The 25,753-nt window shown below is 40.5% G+C and overlaps 1 protein-coding gene and 1 long non-coding RNA gene across 3 annotated transcripts; one reads left to right on the top strand and one right to left on the bottom strand.

Moving 5' to 3' along the window:
• Positions 1–4,444: 4,444 nt before the first annotated feature.
• prodhb (proline dehydrogenase (oxidase) 1b) lies at positions 4,445–23,432 on the bottom strand. 2 transcript variants are annotated; one of them, XM_023958211.2, is made up of 14 exons: positions 22,932–23,432; positions 22,511–22,719; positions 18,594–18,628; positions 18,362–18,505; positions 18,096–18,160; positions 17,905–18,021; positions 13,657–13,727; positions 13,199–13,280; positions 12,069–12,161; positions 10,214–10,360; positions 9,302–9,477; positions 6,973–7,071; positions 6,802–6,890; positions 4,445–5,564 (listed from the first exon to the last, which is right to left on the bottom strand). In XM_023958211.2, exons 1-14 carry the CDS (start codon positions 23,208–23,210, stop codon positions 5,374–5,376), a joined length of 1,797 nt encoding a protein of 598 aa, XP_023813979.1. In that variant the 5' UTR covers positions 23,211–23,432; the 3' UTR covers positions 4,445–5,373. The 2 variants fall into 2 exon arrangements, with proteins under 2 accessions (XP_023813979.1, XP_078808463.1); XM_078952337.1 differs by lacking the exons at positions 4,445–5,564; positions 6,802–6,890; positions 6,973–7,071 and adding an exon at positions 7,161–7,305.
• LOC144994457 (uncharacterized) lies at positions 23,246–23,980 on the top strand. The gene is made up of 2 exons (XR_013658003.1): positions 23,246–23,372; positions 23,826–23,980. It is a non-coding gene; the product is annotated as an uncharacterized LOC144994457 (long non-coding RNA).
• The last annotated feature ends 1,773 nt before the right edge of the window (positions 23,981–25,753 follow it).

The raw sequence follows: 25,753 nt of genomic DNA, 5'->3' as shown, positions 1-25,753 counted from the left end.
CACTGAAGATGGAATGATGTCTCACTTTGATGTTTGAAACAAAAATGTTTTTCACTTTGACACTAAACATGACAGAAAACAAAAAAAAAAAAATTCTTCCATTTTTGTCATACGGTTCTTTATGTGGAGATTACTCATGGCACAACTCGTCTCTTCTCTTCAGGAATCATTTGTTTACTCACTTGTTTGCATCGGAGCTCCAGGCGACGAGGAGATTCCTTCAGTGTGGGTCTGGCCTGCGAGGTTGACTGCCAGCCCTGTGATTCATTGCTTAATGATTAAGATGAAAAACACACATTTCTTTCACAGCTGTCTCCTATAAAAAGACGAGAAATTCTTCATCGGAGATGAAAGGAGAGACCAAACACATTTGGTTCAGACGACAAACTATATATGACAATGACAATTTCACGAGGTCTGTCTGTAATTTAGAGCCTGAAGAAGTTTCCTGGGTTGTAGAAGAGCATCATAAACAAAGCTTAAAGTATTTATGCTAAATAAAATTGATTGAAATCCACTTTTTTTTTAAATGAGCATGGAAAATCCACACTTTACTCATTTATTCCACCATGTTTGGTAGTTCAAAATCACATATTTAAGATAATCTTTAAATATTTATTCCTTCCACATTAATTGCATATATAACAATGTTTTAATCAGATGGAGGAATGTGGAATTTCCTGGTTTTTTTGCCCGAGGTAGAATATTTTTAGCCTTATATTCATCCCAAAAAGATCACACAAATGGGACAAAATAGCATATTTCCCAAATTTTTAATTGGCTTGGCTCTCTGGATTTTATAAAAACTTTAGAAACATGACATTTTACTTCTGCAGTATAGTTAGGACAAACTAAAGCTGTTCTTAATTTGCTGAGATTATTATTATCATTATTTTTTGCTGTTATTTGAGATTTTGTGTTGCCAATTATTTTGGTGGGAAATGTCAGTGTCTGGCAGAAAGTTAACAACCGTCCTCCTCGTTTGACATTTGAGCCATGTTCGCCTCAGATGTTGTCATAAAATATTGACAAGATGTCACGCTGGATTTTCACAGACTTACGCTGAGCTTGTTATTCTGACTGACCGCGCAGAAGTGATTTTCTGATTATGGTGCGATGCGGAGAACGCCGCCTGTTTGTGGACGTGTCCTCTGTGTGCTTTCTGCTGTCGTCACCCTGTGCAGTCATGTGTGCACAAACGAACTGAAGGCTTGAAAGAAGCAGGACAGAGGATTGTTCTGTTGGTTATGGTAAAGAAAGGTCTTACTCTAAGTTTTTGGGTAAAACGTTGTTTTAACATTAAGATTATGCGAGTAAAAGGAGTTTCATCAATGGTTTAGAGTTCATTCTATCATTTTATCTTCTCTAAAGCCAGTGCAAAGTAAAGTACTTTTCAAAATAAAGTCCAATATATAAGTAACAATAGAATGAGGTGAAGGCCGTGTCACACAGGCACTGCGTACATTTTGCACGGATGAAAATTGGTCACACGTGAATATGTGTGAAAAAGTTATCTTTACGTGAAATTTTCACAGATGTATCACAGAAAAACCTTGGAAGAAGTACAAATAAATCACGGGAAGAACAGGTAAATCAATGTAAAACATGAACCATTCGTTATTATTACGCTGTTTAAATGCACTTAATTTATTAGTGATTTGTGTGTCAATTACAACATTCGAACATGATATGTATAGAAGTTATACACCGTGGTACATGACGGAAAAGTCCATTAGACATACATGTAACGGTCGTGGAAAGCCACAAATCTGCGTGTGCGCCTCGCAAATTTCACGCACTGTTGTGTACGATTTACGTAAAAATTGCAAATAATCTAAACAGATCGTAAACAGCGTAATTCTCAACTGCCCGCAAATTCTGAACAGCTTAAAACCGAAGTCACGTAAAAACATCTGCACACGTCGAATGACGAAGAAACTTAAGAATTGTGTATATCATTGTGTATATCACGCACTTAACGTAAAGACACACTGATTAAAATGGTGTTTTGAACATGTTTCTGTGGCATTCTTCTCATTATAGAAGACAATTATATAAAGAAAAAATTGAGCTCAAAACTGTATTTTTTTTATTCGAATCGTTGTGAATCTGGAACCAACGAAAAAATGCAGTTTGAAAAAGATTGTATTTGTGACGTAGAAAATATGCTGGGCGGGGCCACAAGCTCCCTGCTGCACTCTATTCTGATTCATACACCTGTAAACAAAAAGATCCATGTACGTCTTTGTTTTTCTCATCCGAGCTGGTATCTGGCCTAAAACGGTAAAGCTGGATGGCTCCACTGTTGCACGCCATTTTTGTTGAACCGCTAATGTTAGGTTGGGTGTAAGGGAGAGAGAATGTAAGCAGATGAATGATGGGAAAGGGGAGCGGAGTTGCACCACACCATGGTCCGCTCGGCAGCAAATTTCTAATAAACTCCTGCCACTCTGCAGAAACTGTGTCCTAAAAAAAACGGCCGGTTTCTTGACTTTGGCTAAAAACAACACAATCATAATTAAAAGACGAGATTTTATGAAAAACGCTCAACTGTATTTTAGAAAATTGCTTTCTTTTAGCTCGAGCCCAGTGAAGTTTAAGCTTTGACATTATCTCCTCACTGGCTGCAGCTGTTCGAATGGATGTGGATGGACACTGATTTCTGCAATCTCTGTTAGCTTTGAAGAGATAAAAATACATGATACTCCTGGGCAGCTCAAAGCTACAATACTCTACTTTGGGTTCGTGTTTTGGCACAGGCTCGGTAGCAGCTGGAAAGCAGACACAAAATTTTTAGTCAGGGTTTGGCATCTCAAAAACAACACTCAGATTATTGTTGGCTTTAGAGGGGCTGTACTGTCCTTTCATGCAAACAGACACACCCAAGAAACCGGTTTAGGAGTTGGGTTTCTACAGGCTGAACTGGCTTATGCTGATTGTTTTAAAACTCGGTCTGGATTGACAAACTTCCAGGGTGCTGAATCTCTTGCGCTCTCACTGAAGCCGGCTGCAAATCCCCTTTGACAGGGTTTGAGCAGCTTCGTGTTTCCCGAAGGCAAAAAATAAATCAAAAGTTGGCTTGATTCTTAATTAAACTGATAGAAAGGAGCAGCAGTGACAGCTCTGGCACGTTGCGACAGAAAACTCAAAGCCCAGAAAGTTTCTTTGAGTAATGATTAACGCGCCCAATTTCTGTGATCTGTATCGAGTGCAGCATCATGGGTAATTAAATGATGGCCTACAGAGCACTAACTGCGCATACAAAGTGACACAGCCATAATTATCGAGGAGCTTGGTTACACAATGACTCAAATACTAATTGTGTGTCAATAATCGTGTAGCCTATGTGTCCTAGTTAAACCAGAAGGAAGCTAAGTGTCTATAGCTCACACATGACAAATATTTTGATATTTTAGACACTCAAGATAAGGTACCAGGTAAGAACTTCTCTTTGCTCCACACCTTTCCAGGCTTTTCTCAAAATCAGCACAGTCTTTTGTCTGATTAGAAGCTAGGATCAAGAAACAAGGACATCATTTATAAAATTAGTCAAAGTGAAGCGTTGGTGTAATTTTAATAAGATTGAACTCTTCTTCATTGCAGATTGTTGATTCTGCAGTCCACATGTCACTCGTCAATTAATCTTCACTCTTAGCCAATAGCTAAAGCAGTCACTTTCCTCACAGCCAATCACAATCAAATTCCTGCCTTTAAATTCACTAAAGTGGTTTTTTCCACATGCCAGACATTTTGCCGGCCAACCTCCCCTTCGTTCTCCTCCTGACCCTTTGATTTGGCATGATCTGGCTTTAACCACCATCAGCCCAACCGCCAAAGACTACAGACTATTCAGACACTTATCAGATCTCCCCTTATTGAAATCCTTTTGCTCCAAAACTTGATTTAAGCCTCAAAAAAATCAAATTACACTTTAGCTTTTGATTTAATTTTAAGAATATAAATTTGAGGTTATACAAATGTTAGACTGGCATTTCTTGTCATCTTGAAAACCAGAATTTATGTTCTAAGAAAAAGTGCTAGGTTTACATGTGATGAGGATTTATTAAGATGGATCAACTTTTACTAAGATTCTGTTCACTTTCTCTTCCAAAGGATGTATTTACACGTATCACACTATATTTTTGTTGCTGCAATCAAAATGAAGGACAATTAGGTAAATAAAACCTCAAAAAATAAAAACCATTTTTAGAACTAGCAAAAAGACTTTTTATGTATTATTTAGCTTTTGGTAACCTATGTTTTCCTTTCTTATGCTTGTGTGGAACTCCTTGTTTATAGATTTTGATATATTTTTTTTTAAATGTTTTTACTTGCTGCATGGACACATCCTTTTACTACTTTCTAGTTCCATAAGATTACTGTTCTTTTCTTATTTTTAGCCCACCTCCTGTTGCAGAGCATCCATAACAGTACAATCAAAGTCTTTGTAGAATTAAAAGTATTTCCTTGTTTTATTCATATTTATTTATTATTTTAATAGACCCCAAAAAAAGCATCAAATATATTTACATACGTGCTGATTTCCAAACCACTGTTTTTAATGCTTTACATATTATTTATTAAATGTAAAAAAAGAATCTGCCAGGCCTGCATGTTCCTCTATTAAAATGAGATTTGCTCACTGACTACTGAACGCCGTATTTTCACTCGCAACACCTCACTGACCAACAATATAGCTTCTTCTGGTAAACACAATAACGGAGAGCTGTGCGCTCTTTGAGGAAAATGTGTGTGCAGCGAGGCTTACGCTCTCACAGCTTCACAAATGAGCAATATTTTAAAACCCACACACACACATGCCGTACAGATGGGTTCTGCAGGTGGTGTGTGGCAGACACGGACAAAAAAAAAGAAAATCACCAGAACACCCAACTGCTCAGAGAATCCCCCTCTTTGCTGAAAATTTAAATCAAGCCCATTATTTTCAGGTTTGTTTTGCCCATTGAAGATAAATAGGATCATAAAGGAGGCTGCCCAGCCCAGGCTTGCTGACATTTTAGGGAGTCCTTTTGGAGCCGTAAAAATGCCTTCTTGATAGATGCCAGAGCTCCACGGACAGCGAGATGACAAGAATGAAGCATACTTATGGATGCAGTGGGGGATAAAAAGGAAAAAAAATATATATGGAGGGGAAAACTGGATGGGGTGAAGGAAGGGTAGGATCACCGGGTGGGGAGGAAAATAACACAATGAAGGCCGATAGAGTGAGAAACGGAGTCCATCAGCAGGAATCCTCGAGGATTGACTCAAACAGGACGTGTGCAGAAACGAACAGACAGCTGCACCAGGAGCTATCAAGCACAGAGAACCAGAGACAAAATAACGACACTCTCAGCCTCTTCTTCTGCCTTCTCAGTACAGCGGTCTGTGGAGAAGCTCCCCAGAGGCCAGTCTGCGTTTCAGCTCCTTCCACAGCAGCCCTCGCTCCTTCTGGGCGCCTTTCATGAAGCCTCGGTTCTCCTGGGCTCGCCGAGACAGGTAAGGCATCACCTCACTCACCGGCCCGTATGGCACGTACTTATAGACGGCGAAGCCAGCCTGCCCTACATTCATTCAGGAGGGAAGACAAAAAAGGTTACGGGATGGTTGACACAATCGTAGGATAATGTATCACCACAGGAGTTGTTGTTTTTTTTTTGTTACTAAAAGATTAATATGTGCTCAGTTTGCTGCATTTGGTTCTAAAAAGTTTCTCGTCAGGCAGTAAATAACACCGTTCTCATGAGTCCAAAAACACGAGTAGTATTTAAAGACCACGTCGATGAAAATCGTGTTTTTAGTGGCATTTTTCTGATAATGGAGGCAATGTTTATAAAGAAAATTAAGCTTAAAACTGTCTTTCTGAGTGTTCTTTATTCAAATCGTCGTGAATTCTCAGCAAAATTGCAGTTGTCAAAAAGCTTGTAAATGTGATGTACAAGTTACTACAGCTTTGCTCCAATCTGAGCATCCACTTGCAGACAAACGGAGCCACATACGTCTTTGTTTTCCTCTTCAAAGCTGTACGGCTGGATAGTCCCCATATTCCTCACCATTTTTGTTGCACGGTTTATATTAGATTGGGGGTGTGAGGGGCTGTAAGCTAGCAGGAAAGGACGTCAACAGATGGATAATGGGAAGAGGGGCCCCACCACTTAGAGACAAATTTCTGTATTTTAATGAACTAATTTACACAGTTTTCTAGAAAACAATGTCCATGAAAACGGCATGAACCTAATGAAAAGACCACTGGGAACACTTTAAAAATAGATCAGAAGATGATCAGAGTGGGACTTTACCCCATCCACCATTACCAGAAACAAAAAATAAGAAAGTTTGTGGCACTAAGTTTCAAAATATACCACCAGATTTCTCTTTCCAATTCTCCACAGCTTTCTATTCTAACGAAGCCACAAAAATTTTTTTATTTTCAATTCAAATGACCAACACGCTGCCAGAAGCCCCAGTCGCACACTGACACCCCAGTCTGTCTCTGACTGACAAATAAAGTGAGAACGACGAGTCAAAGACAGCAATGCTTCGTTAGGACAACAGGTCAATACGGAGGTGTCTCAGTTCGTAAGTCGCATCTCAGCCTGCACGCTCGCCTCTGCGTGTGCACGCCTGTGTAGCCGAAAGGTCTCATGAGATATGGCTGAGAGCTAAAGGGGGAGGACGGCGAGCACACATCCTGCAGAGAAGGGACTATAACTGTCAAATCCGCCCTATGCAGGGCAGCAAAGATTGGTGTCCAGTCACAGCGATGGTACAGTAGAGCTTCAGAGTGTACTTTTGCCTCACCCAGTGGGAAGCTGATCTGATCACACATGCCCAGAAGCTGACCGAAGTACACCACATTGTCTCTGGGTAAAAGACCTAACTGGTTCATCCTGAAAGAGAGAAACAGAGACAGTGTTGGCGCTGTAAAGATCCAGTGTTGTCTGCTTGGTTGGGAGGGGATTAAAATCCTACCTTCTTAGGGTGTGTTTCACTGTGTCTTCATTGTGGGAAGCAACCATAACACTGGCTCTTCGGTTTAGTGCAATCTCTTTCAACACGTAATCCAGGCACCTAACACAAACATGCAGCAAACAGGAAGTAGATTTAGACGTCCTCCTGTTTAACACATTTTCCTTAAATGCCAAGTTATTACTGAAGCCTTGGTTACAGTCATTTAATTTGGGGGTTGACCCATACGGGTGCCGTGGGTTTTTGGGTTCTCAGGGTCCGTGGTGGGTCGTACGGAAGAGGAGTGCTGGTGTGTCTTCCAGTTCCCTCGAGGCACTTACAGCCACCTCAAAGGAACTTAAAAAAAGGAAGGTACCGTTGTTGTGCATCTGGCAAGAGTATTGCAGACTATTTGTATGCTAATGTAAGTTATGATGGACGGGTGATGCTGTCATACGGTGTCCCTACGCGAAACACTATACATAAGTAGGGTGTGAGTACTGGCTTCTTATGGCCATGTCACACAGCCTTTATGTGCATTTCAGTCAGACAACTCTTGCAGTAAGAAATATTTATTTGACATACTTAATTTTCCACATTCTTTAAGTTGGCATTCACATCTTTTCGTTTGGCATAAGGCTCCGTTCAATTCCATGAGAAATTTCCATAAAACTTTCGGGTAACAAAACCCCCCTTTACGGAGCCCACAGGTGGAAGCCGGGGAGGAGGGAGGGGCGAAAATAGGACGCTGAGCAGGTGTGTTAATTGACTGAACCGCCCTAGGGTAGTTACCTGTAAAACACTCCAGCGAGTATCTGCCCGAAATACGACAAGTCGTCATTTTGCCCACTTTCCACATTTCTTCCAAATTTTTGTCGTTTGTCATGCATTGTGAAATTCTTCTTTCTTGCATTTGTGGATGTGCGCAGATGTCCGTCAAGGGTTTCAGCCAAGGGATCTTAACACAAGTGGGTTTTGAATTGTTCAAATTTTTTGTTGGTTGAAAATTATGCAGTTTATGCATTTTTTATGTAGTTTATTCGCAATAATTACATAAATCTTATGGCCATTGTCCATGATTTTTGCGATACGCATACACATATCTGTAGCTTTCCACGGCCATGCCAAGTAAGTCTAACAGACTTTTCACGGTATGTACCACAGATGCATCCCGTTTATATTGCATATACGGCGAACACATCCCATTCAAATACATAATTGACGCACAAATCACTAGTGAATTGCATAAAAAAGGAATTGCAACAATCACACACAGGTCATGTTCTATTTTGATTTCTGTGTTCTTTGCATGGTTTATTCGTACTTCTGTGGTTTCCTCATTTCTTACAGGCAGGTTGCACACAAGGAGTGCGCACTCATCATGTGAACAGCACTAACAAACTCCTCAAGCATTTTGCAGAGTTTTGTGGGGTTGAACAAAAGAAAAATCTGTATGACACGCCTGCATCTCCCCTACTCCACCCTTACTTACCCCTGTGTGTTACACAAGTGTTTACTATGACCCGTCGCCTGCAGCATGCTTGTAGAAAAAACAATCTGCATGAACATTTTTCTCTCTCCGGGTTAACAGAGTGGTCGGTCTACATCCCTGATATTTTGAGCGGCTCACCTGCGTGCTGCATGCAGGTTTGCTCATTTTTGCCCACAGACCGACCGTACACACCCATAGAGTTAATTGGGACTGAGGTTTAATACATGGGGAATATGATGTATGTGGTATTACAAAAAACTGATGCCTGAAACCGAAGCATATCCATTCTACGATTCTGTCATACCAGCTTACAGTTAAAACTCATCAGCTCTGTTTGCATTATGTTCATAATTTTATTTAAAAAAATAAAGCTCACTGGATTTTATCCTAAAAGTCCTGATTTGCACCGAGCGTTCTCTAGGAACTGGAGTGAAGCTGAACCTGACGTGCCAGATGCTTTACAGCACAGGATTGTCCGGGGCTCTGTCATTGGAAAGTGTGTGGAAAAGATCAAGTTCTCACGATTCTGGTTGCTTTCTTTTAGAAAACAACCTCCACCATCAGCCAGCTGGTTGGAACGTACTAATATTTGTTACCTTTCAAAGAATTTTAGATGTGTGTATTTCCTGGCACAAAGTCTTATCTGCAGCTAAATATCTAGATGATTTTCAGAAAATATAAATCCTGAACTTTTGTTACATATACGTTTATCTGGCATTATTAGGACCCCTTTGCTGCAACGCAGATCACTGTTATCTGCTTTGTCAAGAGAGGATGGAAGCGAACACTTTTAAAACAATGAAATCTAACATTTCACCTAGAACTTTGGTAAAACACAAACATATCAGCTGTGTTTGCTACCTGTGGTACATCCTGCTGGTAGACTCATAATCAGGGTTGATGGGGTCGTCATATCCAATCTCCGCCGCCCTCTCCCGCTCCTGATCCATGTACGCCCCACGCACCAGCTTGGCAGCAAAGTGCCAACCCTCACGCCTCGATAGCTGAACATCCGCGGTCACGCTGTCATAGGCCTCCTGCAAAGAAACAAACACAAAAAGGGAAAAAAACATATGTGTTGCAACACTTGTATTTCCATTTTTAGACTCCCTTTCATCAGGTTTCACAAGACCAGAAGCAAAAGCATCAAAACACAAATATTGTTGGTACAATGTGCTTTGTCACCTCTCCTAACATAAATCTGTCCAAGAAAAAGGAGAAAAAAAGTCTGCAGGGACCACAGGGACACAGACATCAGTCCAAAAACAAAATGACTTTTCTTTAACCATAAAGTAAGAAGGCACAAAAAAAAGCTGTCAGAAAAAGATCATCTGCAAAAGAATGGAGAAAAGTGATCCTAGAGGCCCAGACGCTCAGGGTCAACCTGATTTAAATACACTGGGTAATTGAATAGCCACTAATAATGGAAGCAATGTTTTCAGGAAAGGAGGGGTCAAATTTCCTTCATCACAACATGAAGGATTAATGTCCTCAGACAGAAAGATATTACTTCCAACTTACTGCTTCTTTGAGCTGTTGAATGCCAGAGCTTTCTCAATTTTCCACACATTAACTTCTGCATTTAAGGTTAATGTGTGGAAATAAATCCTGACCTGGTGTAAAATGATTTTAGGGCCTGGTCATGACTTCCGATTTTGTCCTAATGACTCCTTTTCTGACATGAGATAATGATCAAATTAGTCACTGTGTTTTGAAGGAAAATGTGTGATTTTCTTTAACAAAAACGTCCTTTAGAAGGCTGGATCCACTGACCTTTAAGTAGCACTGGTATGTGTTGAAAATGACCGGCTTCTCTCTATTTTGGAGCCTCTGCAGGTCCACGGTGAGCTTACTGATGGCAGGCTGGAAATAGGTCTGCTCCGCATCCACCATCAACCGAACTCCGTTCTCCAAAGCATGCTGGGACAAGAAAGTTAATTTTCATCTAATCAGATTACCTTCGAATAGATCATCTTTTAATCTCCCTGAGGAGATGTTTATATTGATGCAGGAGATTGTGACGGAGCAGGCATGCTAAAGGTCGACACCATGAAAATGCAACAGAGCAGCAATAAAATTCTACCAGTATCAACTATCAATAAATCCAAACGTTGCACACAGATCATCTTTTGATCCGTTTTCTAAGTGTTCCTTGTGTAAGAAATTCTTAAGAAAACATTAGTTTTCTAGGACATAGTTTCTGAAGAGCAGCAGGAGTTCCTTTGAAGTTCACCTCTAAGTTGTTTCTACGTCACAAATGGCTTTTTTTTTGTCTGCTTCTGATTCTCAACAGTGTGAATGAAGAAACACTCAGAAATGCAGTTTTAATATGCAACTGCCACTGAGGAGGCATCGGCAGAATCTCCCAAATTAGCTGCCGCCGCCCGCTTTTCTTTTTCTGAAAATCATTGATGTGGGCATGAATGCAGACCGCGTCAGTCAGTCAGGCGGGGGTGACGCCATTAGTAAATTGGGTGAAAGCTGGGTGACAGCTGGGCGGCCTAAGGGCGGGGGCAGCCGAATAACTCTAATTATGTGTAGATTTCTTCGGGTGGCAGCCGTCCATGCTTCCCCGGTGGCTGGAGGTATGTGAAAAGCGGGCCATTCTGCACCACTAGTCATTCGCAACTCTGATATTGAGCTCACATTATAACCTTGTTAATTTACAAATGTATTATTTTTTAAACACGAAAGCACAATGTTCTGTCTCCTTCATAGTCTTCTCAGCATCAACCCCGATTTGTCAATACGCAGGTCTCAGAGTCCAGATGGGGAAAAAGCACTGATGCTGCACAAAACTCATCATGGCATTGATGGCACCACAATGAGTTTTGTGCAGCATCAATGCTGCCTTCCCATTTGGACCCATGGTGGCCGGGATTGCCACCGTTGAGCGCCTGCGCTGTTTCAGCACGATTTCTAACAATTGGACGGTGGTAGTGGGTTGGCAGCATGGAGGTGGCTGGAGACTGGCAGTCTGAAATCGTCCAGTCAGACGATTTTGGTGACCTTGGACTATGAAGACCCTCCAATCAACCAATTGACTGGTGGCATGAAGGCCACCTGGCTGCCGCCATGGGACCTTCAAATGTGGCCGGGCAGCCACTGACCAATGTCAAAAAATCCTCTCTCTCTCTCTCGCTCTCTTTCTCTCTCTCTCTCTCTGTCTCTCTCTCTCTCTCTCTCTCTATATATATAGGTCTTCCTTCATCAGAAAAATCCCACAAGAACATGTTAAAAACCACAAAAACACCATTTACAATGGAGTGGGTCTTTAAAAGGTCTATATATTTAAAAGTCTGTTTAACCACACACATATTGGAATAAGCATTCAAGAAAAAAAATACAAATGTGTTTTTCTGTGGGTCCAATAAAAAAGTTATTCACAACTAAATCAATAAAACACTCTTCTTTTTTTTTAAATGTTGGAGCATTTTCATAGGCTGCTAATAATATTCCAGCACCTGTTATTACAGTCACAGTAAAAGCTGTGGTCACACTGGAGAAAAGCAGTTAAACATGATTTTATGCAAATGAAAAAAAGCCACATTTATGTTGAGAATAATGGAAGTAACGCTGCCTGACGAGAAGATTTGTTTTCCGCTGTCAGCTGTTGAACTAAGGCTACCTTTGCCAGGACGTCGAGGCGCTGCATTATCCTCTTCAGCTCTTTCTCCTCATCCGCCGTAAACGTCTTAAAAAGTGGCTCCAATTCACCGAGCTGGAAAAACAAGGGGAACACCGAACCATGAGACACTGAAGAAGAAAATGTCAAGGACGATTCATTTAGTTCTGGGATCAACTTTGAAACCTTATGGGCAGCTGAGCAGCTCAGACTGCAAAGTTCACACCAAGACATGGAAAAAAAAACGTTTTTCTATGATCCACTGGCTTGCAATCCCAAAAGCAGCACAAGGATCCTCGCCCAATTAATCAATTTGAGATTGAGAGTTGAACATCTACTGTCAATCAGAAGGCCACACCCCTGCTTGTGTTCAGTCATGGATAAATGAAAGAGATGGAGTTTGACACTTTCAAACTAACATGCTCCTAATTTGGGGAACTTCTTCCTTTCATTTGTCTTAATTTCAGATGAGTTTCAATCCAAAAGTTTAAATGTTGCTGCTTTGTGTGGGTAACAGATCTGTGTGAGAGGTTGGGTCAAACTAAAAGGGGTGTGTCTTATTTTTATGTTATATTCATGTCTAGATAGATAGATAGATAGATAGATAGATAGATAGATAGATAGATAGATAGATAGATAGATAGATAGATAGATAGATAGATAGATAGATAGATAGATAGATAGATAGATAGATAGATAGATAGATAGATAGATAGATAGATAGATAGATAGATAGATAGATAGATAGATAGATAGATAGATAGATAGATAGATAGATAGATAGATAGATAGATAGATAGATAGATAGATAGATAGATAGATATCTACCAGCCTTGTTTTGCAAAAAAAGATATAAAAACAAGTTTAGCACCAGCCTCATGGTATAAGATGAACACTGTTATTTACACTAAATAAATCCAAAATGCATACACTGATTTATTTTCAAATACACAAATGTATAAATATATGAATGAAACGAATTCCCTAGACAAAAAGAATCAACAGTTTCTTCTCGAAACAGAAGTTCAGATTTTTTTTTAAGTGAAACATTTTACTTTTTACAATATTAATAAATAAACCAAGGTGTTGGTTTTACGTTAGAAGCATCCATTTTTTTGGATGAAAATACTGACCTCAACATTTGGAACAACAAGCAGATCAGATGCTTTTTCTCTGTCATCTATAAGGCTTTTCCAGTCAAGTATGTTGATGTATCTATTGAGAGAATAAGGGAAACAATGTTAAAAAGAAAACAAATATGTCTTTAGGGCACTTTAGGGCAAGAGATTTTTGTTAAATAGCAATTTAAAAAACATATTGTGTTAAATGATCTTTTTCTAATTACAAGTTTTACATTCTATTCTATACTATCTGTCCTGTATTTATCCAATCAAATCAAACTTTATTTATAAAGCACTTTGCAACAGTAACGCAAAGTACTTTACAGGCTTAAAACAATGAAAAAGGAAATTCTAAAATACACAGAATTCCCCTCACCCCTCATGAGCCCACACTTTCAAAAACATGAAATAACACACGAAGAAAACTCTGAATATAAATTTCAAATCAAAAGTGATCTACTCTCTCTTACCCTGCGGATTCTTGTTTTCCAGTAAACCAACCGTAAAAGTCCCCTTTGGCCCCAACCTTGGTCAAAAAATCCTGTAATGACATAAAAACAAAACTGTTTTTTTTTATAACATGTATGTACACAACAGTTCTTGAGTTAAAAAAAGACAATGTTGGATTGGTAAAACAACATGCGAGTGAGTGGACTCCTAAAGATTTTGGATTCCATCATCTCTCTGGACCTGAAGTCCCACATGAACTCTACAGCCCAGCAGAGGTCGTCCTTCCTCCGTCAGCGAAAAAAGTTCCACCTGCCTCAAAAACTGCTGCTTATCTTCTACTCTAAATTATTCCAGCCTGTCCCAACCACAACCACCACTATCTGGTTTGGATCTGCCAACAGACTGCAGAAAACCATCAGGTCTGAAGGGAGAATTATTGGTTCCATCAAGAACCTGTACCGGTTCAGGGTTAGGAAGCAATCTGGTAAAATCTCCAGACGCCCCGGACACAACCCCCTCCCTGGTTACGCTGGATTGTCTTTGAGCCAATCACAGTCCTATTTTTGCGTTTAAATGCATGAATGGATGTTTCTTTCTGCATTCAAAATCGTCCCTCCTCCAACCCGTTTTCCACCTGGAGCGGGGGTTTGGAATGGTCTGGTCCTTAACCACCATCAGCATCTAGGCTTTGGGGTTTACACATCTATGGTCCCAATTTATCAGACGTCATCAGCCCAGGGCCTAACCACCAAGGATTATGTTTAATGCACATTTTCTGTAACACAAATCCATATTTACTTACAGTATAGTCCTGAAATCTCTACTTATTGAATTAAATACCTGAACTTCTGCACATATGTTTCTTATGTTATATATATTATTTTATTTTCCTGTGTTGTCTTTGTACATGAGATACAAGAGTTAAGCTGAGTCCTGCAGCTTAACACATCCTAAATCGCAGCACTTTAAAGACTGACTCTAATTATTTTTTTAAATCTATTTTCATTCCCAGTAGGCCTTTAATTATGATCATGCTCTTTGGAGACAAAACCCTAAAAAACTGTTGTTTTCTAGGACATAGTTTCTGCAGAGCGGTAGGAGTTGGTTAGAAACTTGTGGCTGAGTTGTGGGCGGGACCTTAACCCCGTCACCCATCTGTTTACTCACTACTCCCTCTGGTTTACAGCCCCTCACACCCCCAACCTACCATTCACGGTGCAACTGGAATGACGACCAATATCAGAGCTATCCAGCCACACAGTTTGAATCCAGATTCCACCACAGATGAGGAAAACAAAGACGTACATACAGTATATCTATTTGTCTGCAGGTGGATGCATCAGAATGGAGAGGAGCCGGAAGCTTGTGCCCCACGCAGGATAGCTTCTACGTGGCAGATACAATGTTTTTCAAACTGCATTTTTTCTTCTGCTCCTGATTCACAGCAATTTGAATAAAGAAATACTCAGAAATGCAATACTGGACTTATTTCTCCTAAAATATGTCCTCCATCATCAGAAAAATACTGCTAGAACATGTTACAAACACATTTTTGATCAGATTAGGTCTGTGTTTAATCCGTAAAAACAAACTGCAGGAGTAGTCCTGGCTTTGTTCACGTTTGTGCTCCGTCTTGATCAAATGATGCAAATGGATGCACGGACTGATTTCCTCCTCTGCGTTTAAACCCAGCTGGCTGTATTTCATACAACATTAAATAAAAGTTATACGCAAAATGAAAGAGCTGCAGTCTTCACAACCAGGAATCCCTATTCAGGACTGCGAGATTGAGTCAATATGCCATTCCAGATACAACAGAGGGAGCAACATGCGGAAATCAAATTGAAGGTTGTCTTTTTATTAGACATCAAAAAATGAAGCTCTTTTCCTCTAAATAAAAATTCCTTTATTCTCTCAGGTCAAAAAGAGTCCTACATCCGTACAGAATTAAGGCAATTATTTTTATTCAGTGAGATCAAAGCTCTCTCTTTTGGCCAAACAGCGGCAGTGATTCATCAAACACAAGACATTGATATGTTCAATAACTGCACAAATGTGGGAAGAAATGAAGAAAAGATCCAAGACATCTTAATTAAATTTGAAGAGCTGACCTTGATAAATAATAAAACCACTTGATGGCACCGACTTCGTTTAATAAGAAATGTTAAAATGAGAAGCTGATTCCACACAGCACATAAAAGCCTTTTATTTTTTATTTTTTTTCTTCCTAATTTGGTTCAGATGTCCCAAAAACAAAGAGAAAAAGATGATCCCCAAAACAAACGGAGCAGCTTTTCAGCTCCCAGGGTAATGAAAAGGCATACATATTATCAGCAGTTCGGGAACTATCAAATAAAAATGATTATGCCGATGGCAACAGTCTGTTTTTATTTCATTTAAATGCATCGGTGAAATACAAGTGCAAAGAACCTCCAGAATCGGCGTTAAAGACTGCTTTCATGCAGTCCTTTTTACTCAGTGGACATGTATTTTTCTATTAAAGTTTGATTGTCCTCATTATTCGTTTTATATTTTATCAATCCTCAAATTGGATTTGGAAAAGTGAATTTCACACAGAGCACTCGCTCTGCTGAGACTCGGCTGGGAAATCTAAAATGTTCAGGATGCTATTGTCTTCATTTTTTTTTTTTTCCCACTGTGGGAAGAAAACAGGGAAACAAGATCTAAATGTGAAGCTAAAAAACTGAACTGAGAGCCCCTTAGTCTCAATGATTTCGAACAGCTTGGATGAATATTTATGTTTGTAGACATAAGGGTTTGATGAAAACACGCAGCACTAGCTTAACGTTTAAACCAGATTTTGATTAAACTAGAATCTTTTCATGCATTATTATACACTTTAAATGAATAACAATCTAATCTGACCTGGATTATAGTTGATCATTCTGCCTGGAATATTTTTAAACTTTTTTTTGGGTGATTTACTATTTTAGGTTTTATTATTTTACTTCTGTTGAGCTGATCAGAAGCCTTTTTTAGTCTGAGAATGATCAAATTAAACATTTCCATTTCAGGTGTTTTACTTTCTGAACTACGGTGGCCCTGAAGTGTAAATCCCACCAACAAATCACACAACACAAAAACATAGTAAAGATCACAACGGCAGTTAAAAAAGTGAAAATAAATCATATTTAAATAAATTACATTTTAGAAATCAAAAAGTAATTCTAGATAAATGAAACAAAAGGAAACGGTGTGGAAAACAAAAATAATTTCCAAGTCAAACTGAAAAGTTAAAAAAAGAAAATAAGACACCGGAAAAGGTTGGAATTATGGGACTTCGCTGGAAGATATTTGTGGCCAAAAGATATTGCTCTAAACTTCTGGCCACGCCCACTAAGTCAGCTGATTGTTCTATCAACTCTTCAGCACAGGTTAGGTTAAACATCCATCTGCTTTCCCTCTTCTTCAGAATTCAAATATCGTCATCCAATTAGTGATGTCCCATAATTCCTAACTTTTCCAGTTTATGTTGTTTTCAATTTTGTAACATTTTTATTTTGACTTCTGAAAAGTAGGCTACTTTTGTTTCAAGTAAGGGTTAATGGCTTTCGTAGTTTGCATTATCACTTTAAAACGCACACCGTGGAAACCTGAACCGTTGCTTCTGCGAAGTGCGTTAAAAAGTGATGATGCACACTTGGAAGGCCATTGACCCGCTTATACCATGGTCACTTACAAAATACATAAATATTAACCAGTTTTTAGTACTTTAGTACTTTTTTTCCAATTTGGATCACTTTTTTCACAAAAAGGAGACTATTTGTTACGTGGTGTGGCACCTTGTCACGGTGACGCCGCTGCAGTCAATATTTGGCGATATAAAGCGATATATTTATGCTGATCGTTCCGCTTAAATAGAGCATCAGTTCAGAGAAAAAGTTCCGCAGTTCAGAGAAAAAGTTATCATTGTGCGTTATTACTTTTTAATGCACACCCAGCAGCCAATCAGAATCGACTATTCACACGGACCATAAAAAAAATAATGCAATGCTCCTTTTTTAAACGTATTTTTTTCTTTTATTGATGTGATTTGCACTTCAGGGCCACCATACTTAACAAAATAAAAGCATATTATTTCCGTTAGCATCCATGCTGTCATAGCTGAAGGTGTCTAAAGTCTTTGAATTAAAACATCTGTAAAAGCATATGCAGAAATGATTTCACACAGTGGGGTGTTTGTTAGAAAACTGGAGAACACATCTATTGCAAATAAAGATCTTCAAGACAGAAGCAGAAGGGTCTACCTGCAGCTGTGTCAGCTCCAGCCTCTGCTCCACAGCCTCCAAGCCATCTTGTCCCTGCTGGGTTGCCAGGAAGGTGAAAAACCGCTGCCATTTCATCAGAACCTCTGAGAAATGAAGCTTAAAAAAAGTAAAACTTGGTCAATTTTTCACATTGAGTGCCACACGTGATGTGCCGCGCAAGATGGGCTCACCAGAAGCTGAGGTCGCCCTAACGCCGTCATTTTAATGGCGGAGAAGCCCTCAATCGAACTGCCACCTAAAGGAAGGGCATTATTGCATTATGATGTACATTTAAAGGGATTTCCACATATTTAATTTTCAAAATAAACAACCAAATATTGTTTATAAACACAACATTTCAACAGGCTGTAAAATGAGTTGATAAATGTCATTTGTGTGAAGTCAAAAACAGAACAGGAAACCGCGGAAGAGAGGTCCTTCACTGCTTCCATCTCACCGGATGCTTTGATGCATTTGATAAAGGTTTCCATATGCTGGTCACACTTGGCTTCATCTGGGTGAGAATATGTGCGCGCTCCATTCCATCCCCCCTGCCCGCTGACAAATAGTTCTTCGGATTCCTTCTCTCTGTGGTCCTCGCCTGTGGATGAAAACAAATTTGCATGCCTGTGTCTCGCAATTGCATCATGTGCTGCGTCCACAAATGGGAACAAGACAAGACGGCTTACCTAGGCTGTGTTTCCCCGCAGCAGATGCACATGAGCTAAAATAGAAGCAGAGATGGAGGTAATTTGCTGGCAACATTAGCAAAGTTGGTTGCATCAGAGACTTTTTTTTTTTTTTTAGGTTTTGGCCTCCTGGCGGTAGCAGCTACTTTCTTTAGCGACCGTGTATTTTGTATGCTGAAGCGTCCGGCTGTCTGCTGCTGACCTTCTGGGGAGGCCCGAAGCTTCATTCCACACTTGACCTCCTCTGCCCTCATCATTACGCACCAGGGAGCTCGTGTAACCAAACAAACAACTTAACAAGTAAGCTGGACATCACAGATTCAAGGACTAATTTAAATCTTGTAACCCTGTAATCATTTAAAGGCCCACGCCAATAAAAATGGTGTTTTCGGTATCTTCTGGTGGCCTTTTTCTCATGATGGAGGACATATATTAGGAAAATTAAGCTTAAAAATTGCATTTCTGAGTTTTTTTTGTTCAAATCTTTATTCAGGAGAGCGTGTAACTAGATGACGGGATGTAGGGGCGGGGTTGCTCCATCCCGATGGTCCCGCCTACATTTAGAGGGGGAATTTCTGACAGAATCATAATTAAAAAAAGAACAATGGGAACGTTTGCAAGATGGACCAAAAGTTGATCAGTGTGACTCTAAGAGGAAGAATTAGCTGCAATGCTATTCGCCCTACTTTATCATCCATAATTGACTTTTTGAGCTTTTAAGTGTATTATAATGGTAATTCCTCATATAAAACACACCCAAATGGGTATTTTGATCTGTTCTCTCTGAGTACCAACCCCTACCAATCCACGACATTGAGTGGGTCCCTCACGTTTAGACATAGACAAGTGAGAAATGCCCCTTCCAGGAAGAGTCCCGCCCCCAAGCTATGAGACACGCCCACTTTCTCCATGGAGCTAGCGGCTAAACGCTTTCATTTGATATGCACAATATCGGTCTTTGCAAAAGTTTGAATGCTGTTTGTTTGCGTGGGAGAAATGCAGACACGCTGCCGAGGCTGGCTCTAGGATGGTGCAATGGTAAATGGTAAATGGCGTATACTTATATAGCGCTTTCTACCTTCTTACGAAGGCCCAAAGCGCTTTACAGTCACAGTCCCATTCACCCATGCACACACACATTCACACACACATTCAAACACTGGCGGCGGCTCCGCTGCCGAACACTGGCGCCAACCTCCCACCAGAGGCAAGGTGGGGTTCAGTGCCTAGCCCAAGGACACTTCGACACATGGGCGTGCAAGGCGGGAATCGAACCTGCAATCTTACGATCATGGGTCAACCGCCCTACCGCTGCACCACAGCCACCCCATGATGTCATAAAATGGGCGGCACCCACAAGGCGTGAAAGGCGGAGCCTCAGAGATCGAGTCGTCTTACTTCCGGTTTGGAAAATGAGCTGCAAAAATAACTATTTCATAAAAAATGTACCAAAAGTAAAATATGATCACATATATGTATAGAGTTTACTCTGAAAGGCTTAAGGCCAGCAGGATACAGGCCCTTTAGAGCAAGTTTAGACCCCCTGCTCGATATTTAGATTTTCTTTTAGGGATTCTCCCTCCTCTTATGGAGTTGTTTAGGGTGAATTCTTTGGACAACAGCATTCTCATGACAGAGTGTTTCAAAGCTGTGTCAGAACTTACCAACAGCTTTAACGCTAGAATGTCCAGGATTTTTCACTCCCCCTGCAGCGTTTACAGCACAGCCAAATGGCTGGGTGGCTCAAAATGACTAATTAGACAACCTACAATTAACCACCTTTCATTTGGGGGGGGGGGGCAAAGGAGACCTATGTGACATATGTTGGGATTTATAGTTTCAACTAGAATTCAACTAAAAACAATACAATTTAAATTAAACAGGTAAAACATCGTATATCTTTACATTGCTGAAGGTTTTCATTGCTCAGACCTCAGAAATCAGATCACAGATGAGGAAATTTTACTGCTATCAGAAAAGAGAGGACTACAGAGGGGAGACACACTGTGCCAATAGAAAAGGACAAAGATGGCACAATGTGGCATGAAGAAAAGGTTGGGAGGCCTCTCCATCACAGCCCAATTGAATGTTACACTGCTGAGGAAGAGCCAACTGCTTTGGTCAGAAGTACGGTGTCGACTCGCTTAGAGTTTCCTGTGTTTCCTCACTCTGGACATGCTTCTGACTATTCGGAACTGTCCTGTTCAGCATGGACGTCAGACAGAAGATGACAGCTGGTTCATGGCCCTCCCTGAACTAATGGGATTGATTGCATCCTCCTTGTGAGGGGGGAATAAAACTTCCATCCATGCAAAACACAAGATGCAAGATGGTCGGTGAAAATGGGAAATCCACTGATCTCCAAACTTATGGTCAGAAACAACTTCAAAGATATCGTGCGGCATTTACACTTTGATGACAAGGGCACGCGCATGGAACGAGTTGCGGTGGAAAGGTTTCCTGCAATCTCCAATGTTTGGGGGTCTTTCAACCCAGGCAAGATTAGCCGGGAGCTTCCAGAATCAGTAAAAAACCTCGCACAGGTACATGCGGGAGCTGAGAAGGCGAAAAAGGACAACCAAGTTTGGAGACAAAGGGAAACGGGCAATGTGTCAGGTGAATGGTCAGTAGAAGAACAGGAATGCCAGAGTGTGCTTTGTTGATTGCTACAAGTATACCTGTGGCAAATGCAGAAAGGAGATTGTGGGGCAGTACCAAGTATGTGCAGACAAGTAGTGGGTTGAAGATATCACTTTGACCACAGGATTTCTTTGCTTGAACATTTCAGTATTATGTCGGTAAAGAAGGGTCTCTTGTGCATGAACGATGAATCTCAGCCAAAAAAGAAAAACCAAACTGTGGTGACCTCTTACTAGAAGTGACAGAGGTGAGGGGAAATAGTGAAAACTTGTTTAGCCACTTGGCTTGTCCTTTTTGCGTGCCAAACAAGAACAGCCTACTGGCTGTACTGTTCATGTGCAAACTATGTAGAAGGCTGCAGTTTGGGCAGGCAAATTTTAACTAATCCAGCCACTTGGCTGTCTCCTGGACATTGCAGGTAGAAAAGCCAAATGGCTGCTCTACGGACGTTCTAGTGTTAAAAAGACATGGAGTCGAAGTAAAACACGGGTCAGCAGAAAACGTTCCTGAGAGCTGGGGGGTATCAGCTTACAGAGCGTGAGAGTGTATAAAAATAATATGAGAGGACGCTCTCTGGCACAATCTGACATGACTGGCAGACGTCAGGACACGCTGATAACCCCTCCAAAAGCTTTATTTTCTACTGCATGTTTTCTCTAAATTACAGTTTTGGAAAAATGTAAATATTCTCTTTCATGCAGCAGCTTGACTTTGAAGTCACTCCTGCATCGGCCAGAGCGTCGCCATCGGACGGTGAGGTGCTCTAATTACTGGAATGGCATGAGCATCCACAGCTGCAAGCAACAATACCGCTGCTGCTTGGAGACTGCTTTCAGAATGACTGTTCTGAGTCCAAGTCTGCAGCAGTGAGCAGATCAGATGTCTGCTGCCTTCAGCTGGAGCACGTGACAAGACAGCCGGCCAATCAGAAACCTCTCCAACCACACACTAGAGAGGATTCGACAAAAAAGGGTGACGATTCATCGATGAATAGATCCAACCAGACCGATCTGTCTGAGGCAAGTTGTTAATCAAACCAGGGTAAGGCCATGAGAAAATCTTTCCAAAATGAAATGCATTGATTATATTGATTATGAATCGTATCGTCGACCACAAATTATGATTTGGATTAAAGGGTTTCATGTTTTTTATACAATTATCGGTATGAAGTCCATTGAGACGACTATCGTTGTAATATTGGGCTATATATATAAAATTTAATTGAATGGTTCAATGATTCCTAAACAACAGCTTTCATGATACGAGACGCTCCATACTTTGTCTCTTTCTGCTCATGTTTGATGCTTCCGATGTCTTCTTCAACGCTGTAGTCCAGCACGGAGCCCACGCCGAAGGCCAGGTTCTTCTCAATCAGGGGCTTGATGGCGTTCTGGTCCTCCCCGGCAACAAACTGGCCGTAGAAAGTCATTTTCAGGAGCTGGTGGAAGGCCTTCTGGCCCAGAACCGTCTCACCCAGATCCATGATCTCAACAGAAAAGAGGAAGAGCAGCATTGAGCGTCATGTGATGCAGCAAGTCTGAAAGCTGCATGGTGTACACACAACAGCAGCAGCTGAAACTTATGCAACACAGAAAAAGTTGTAATTTGAGCTCATTGGGGGACAGTGCAACCCTCTGATCTCCCATGATCCTCATAATGACGTATTTACAGTGTTATTACATGTGTATGTTAACTTACTTCTTTATTCTTTTCCACCAGGAAGTCGTAGGAACAGAGTTTCAGAACAACCAAACTTCTGAGGAGCTCCAAAGACTCTTTGCTCTTATAGGCTTCTCTGGTCTCGGTGAAGTCCACAGAGATCCCGGAGGTAGAGCGGGTTCTTCCAGCCGTCCCGGGAGAACGGGGCCGTGCCGGGCCGCTCTGTGCGCTCCGGGACGGCGGGACGGAGGAGCGCAGTCTGCGGCCGCCGGGCAGGCGCGCGCCCCACGGCGCCGCCGCGGCTCTGGCAGCGAACATCAGGCCGGGATAAGGCGCCTGTCAGCCGGGGAGAAGTCCGCGGCAGGTCGGTTGGGTCGGTTGCCCTTCCAGCAGGGCGAGGCGGTGCAAAACAAGGTGGAGGAGGAGGAGGAGGAGGAAGAGGTCACACCTTCATGACAGCGTCACCTGGAGCGCGTGACAGCAAGTTTCCGTCCCCAACATGACGATCAATTCATGTTCACAACATTAGAAAAATAAAAACACAACACCGAGATTCAGGTCAAATTTAATTTTAATAAAAAGGAAGACAAATACACGGCTTCATTATTCAAGAGACCTTTTTAATATTTTTATTTAATGATTTTTAAAAGGATGCATCGAAACTTGACAGGGTTACACAGAAAGAGAAGACCTAACAAAAGACCAATGTTTGACTACTGGAATTATGATACAAATGGTTAAATTTAACAATTAAAACAATTAATAATCAAACACTCAAAGATCAAAGTCAAACATATTTAAGTTCATAATTTTGTTGTTTTTCCATTGTTTCCATTATAAATGAAAGTTAATGAAATTGAACTGAGTTGTTTATTTTTTCTTCTTGTCAGAAGATCCTAAAATTCCCTAACAAGTCCTATTTTTATCCCTCAGAATCCAGCCATAGAGCCTGAGAGGGAGGATTGTGTGGTTTTGGATGAGGAAAACAGTGAACAGCTGGTTCCGTGGAGCCAATCTGAAGCTGACTGAGGACATCTAGAGGAAGTTAACAGCAACAACAAGACAAATAAAAGTCCCAAGACCAGAAAGACCCAAAGAACCTTCAATTTGTTCTAAACGTGTATTTAGCCACGACACAAATATGAAATCTAAATGTAAAGTACTTTTGCACTAATTCACTGCATATTCAGGAATAATTCATTTGACTTTAAATATAATATTTAACTAGTCGGACATGGAATGTTTAGCAGTTTAACCCATTTCATGTAATTCACAGTACACAACTATATAATAAAGAAAATATTAAAGTAGTTATTAGTAAAATAAAATATAAAGAAAGCTTCAAATTTTAGGAATGCAAAGTAAGCTTAAAATAATAATGCAACTATACAATTAAGCAAATGTGGCGGAAAAAAGCTGTGGCTTTGAGTTGGAAATGTGGAGCTAAATCTTCTCCTGTTTGGTTTGGACTTGGAACTGACAAAACACGGAATTTGAAAAGAAATATTATTTATAAGGGGGGAAAGGAATTGTTTTATACTGAATACACGGTGAACATTTAATTTGCCATGCTAACGATGTCCTACATTCATAAATTAAAGACATGTTAGGATGTACAGTCAGACTTGCAGCAGTTTTTGTTCATGCTCAACAGTACACATGAATTTCACACATGAATGTCCAAACCTGACCATGAATAACCATGAAAACAAAAGATTTCCTTCAAACTTAATATTGTTCTGTGTTTAAAGCTGACAAACGCTAAAAAGATTCAAGTAAAATGTTGAACAAAAGTTTCTCTCTCTAAGAGGGTTTGTTGTAAAATAATCACTAACTTTTTGCAGTTGTCATGTTCTGATCTGTCCCTGGTCTGTTTAGCTTTTCTTGTCTTGGTTTGTCTTATTCTTTTATTTTTATTTTTTCCACAGATGCTAAATATGAGGGCGGGTCATCCTGACACACCTGCCACTCATCCCTCCTCCAGTATTTACGACCGGTCCCTCCACCTTGCTCCTGCCAGTCCGTCTGCTGACCTAAAGTGGTTCTGAGCCCACCTCTAAGTTTTTCTTTGCTCCGTCCTGTTACCCCGTTCTGATCTCCTGTTTTTGCCCCACACTTCAGTCTGCCCCGGATTCTGGAGCTCATCTACCTGAACTGACCTTTTGTCCTGGAAAACCCACCGCCTGCTCTGAAATCACAACATTTCTCTAACAATATTGTCTTGTTGTTGTCATCACCTCCTTCCTTCTGACCATGACAGCAGCCAGCACTTGTTAAAATAACCCAACCTTAAGTGTTTTATTCTGTTTCTGCTTGAGTAATTTTTAGAACCGCAGGTTCTTTCTTCGGTTCGTTCTTTTTATTCTAGATAGCGTGGCATAATAACCCTTTGAAAGGCCGTTTTTAGTTAAAAAAACATGTATTTAAAATCATTTTAGTTTCCTATTTAAATAAAATTTGATGCAAAAACAGGCCCCTGTAAAATGAAATCAAAAATGAAGCAGCAGATTTTAAAGCAAATCTGCCAAGGGGGTGAGAGAATTGGTCTCACTAAGATTTACTATCCTAAGAAAAAAAAATCACGTCACCATATTTTCTCAGACTGAGATTGTGCTAGTGAAAAACTTTGTGCATAAGATTATTTTTCTTGCAAGACAGAAAATAAGACATTTTTTCTTGAAACGGGTCTTTAAGTGCAAATTTTGCCGTGTTCAAAGTGGCATTTCACACCGGGTCTAATTCCCTTCATCACAGTAGAGATGTAATAATAAAGCACTTCAAGCTATACAGTGAGCTTTATCCATTTTATTTTGTTCTAATTTACTTTATTTTTACCTGCAGGACACAAAAGATAAGCATGT

The sequence above is a fragment of the Oryzias latipes genome, chromosome 9 (assembly GCF_053564925.1).
Source record: "Oryzias latipes strain Hd-rR chromosome 9, Olatipes_Hd-rR_3.1".
NCBI lineage: Eukaryota > Metazoa > Chordata > Actinopteri > Beloniformes > Adrianichthyidae > Oryzias > Oryzias latipes.
This window is presented reverse-complemented; position numbering and strand designations above follow the sequence as displayed.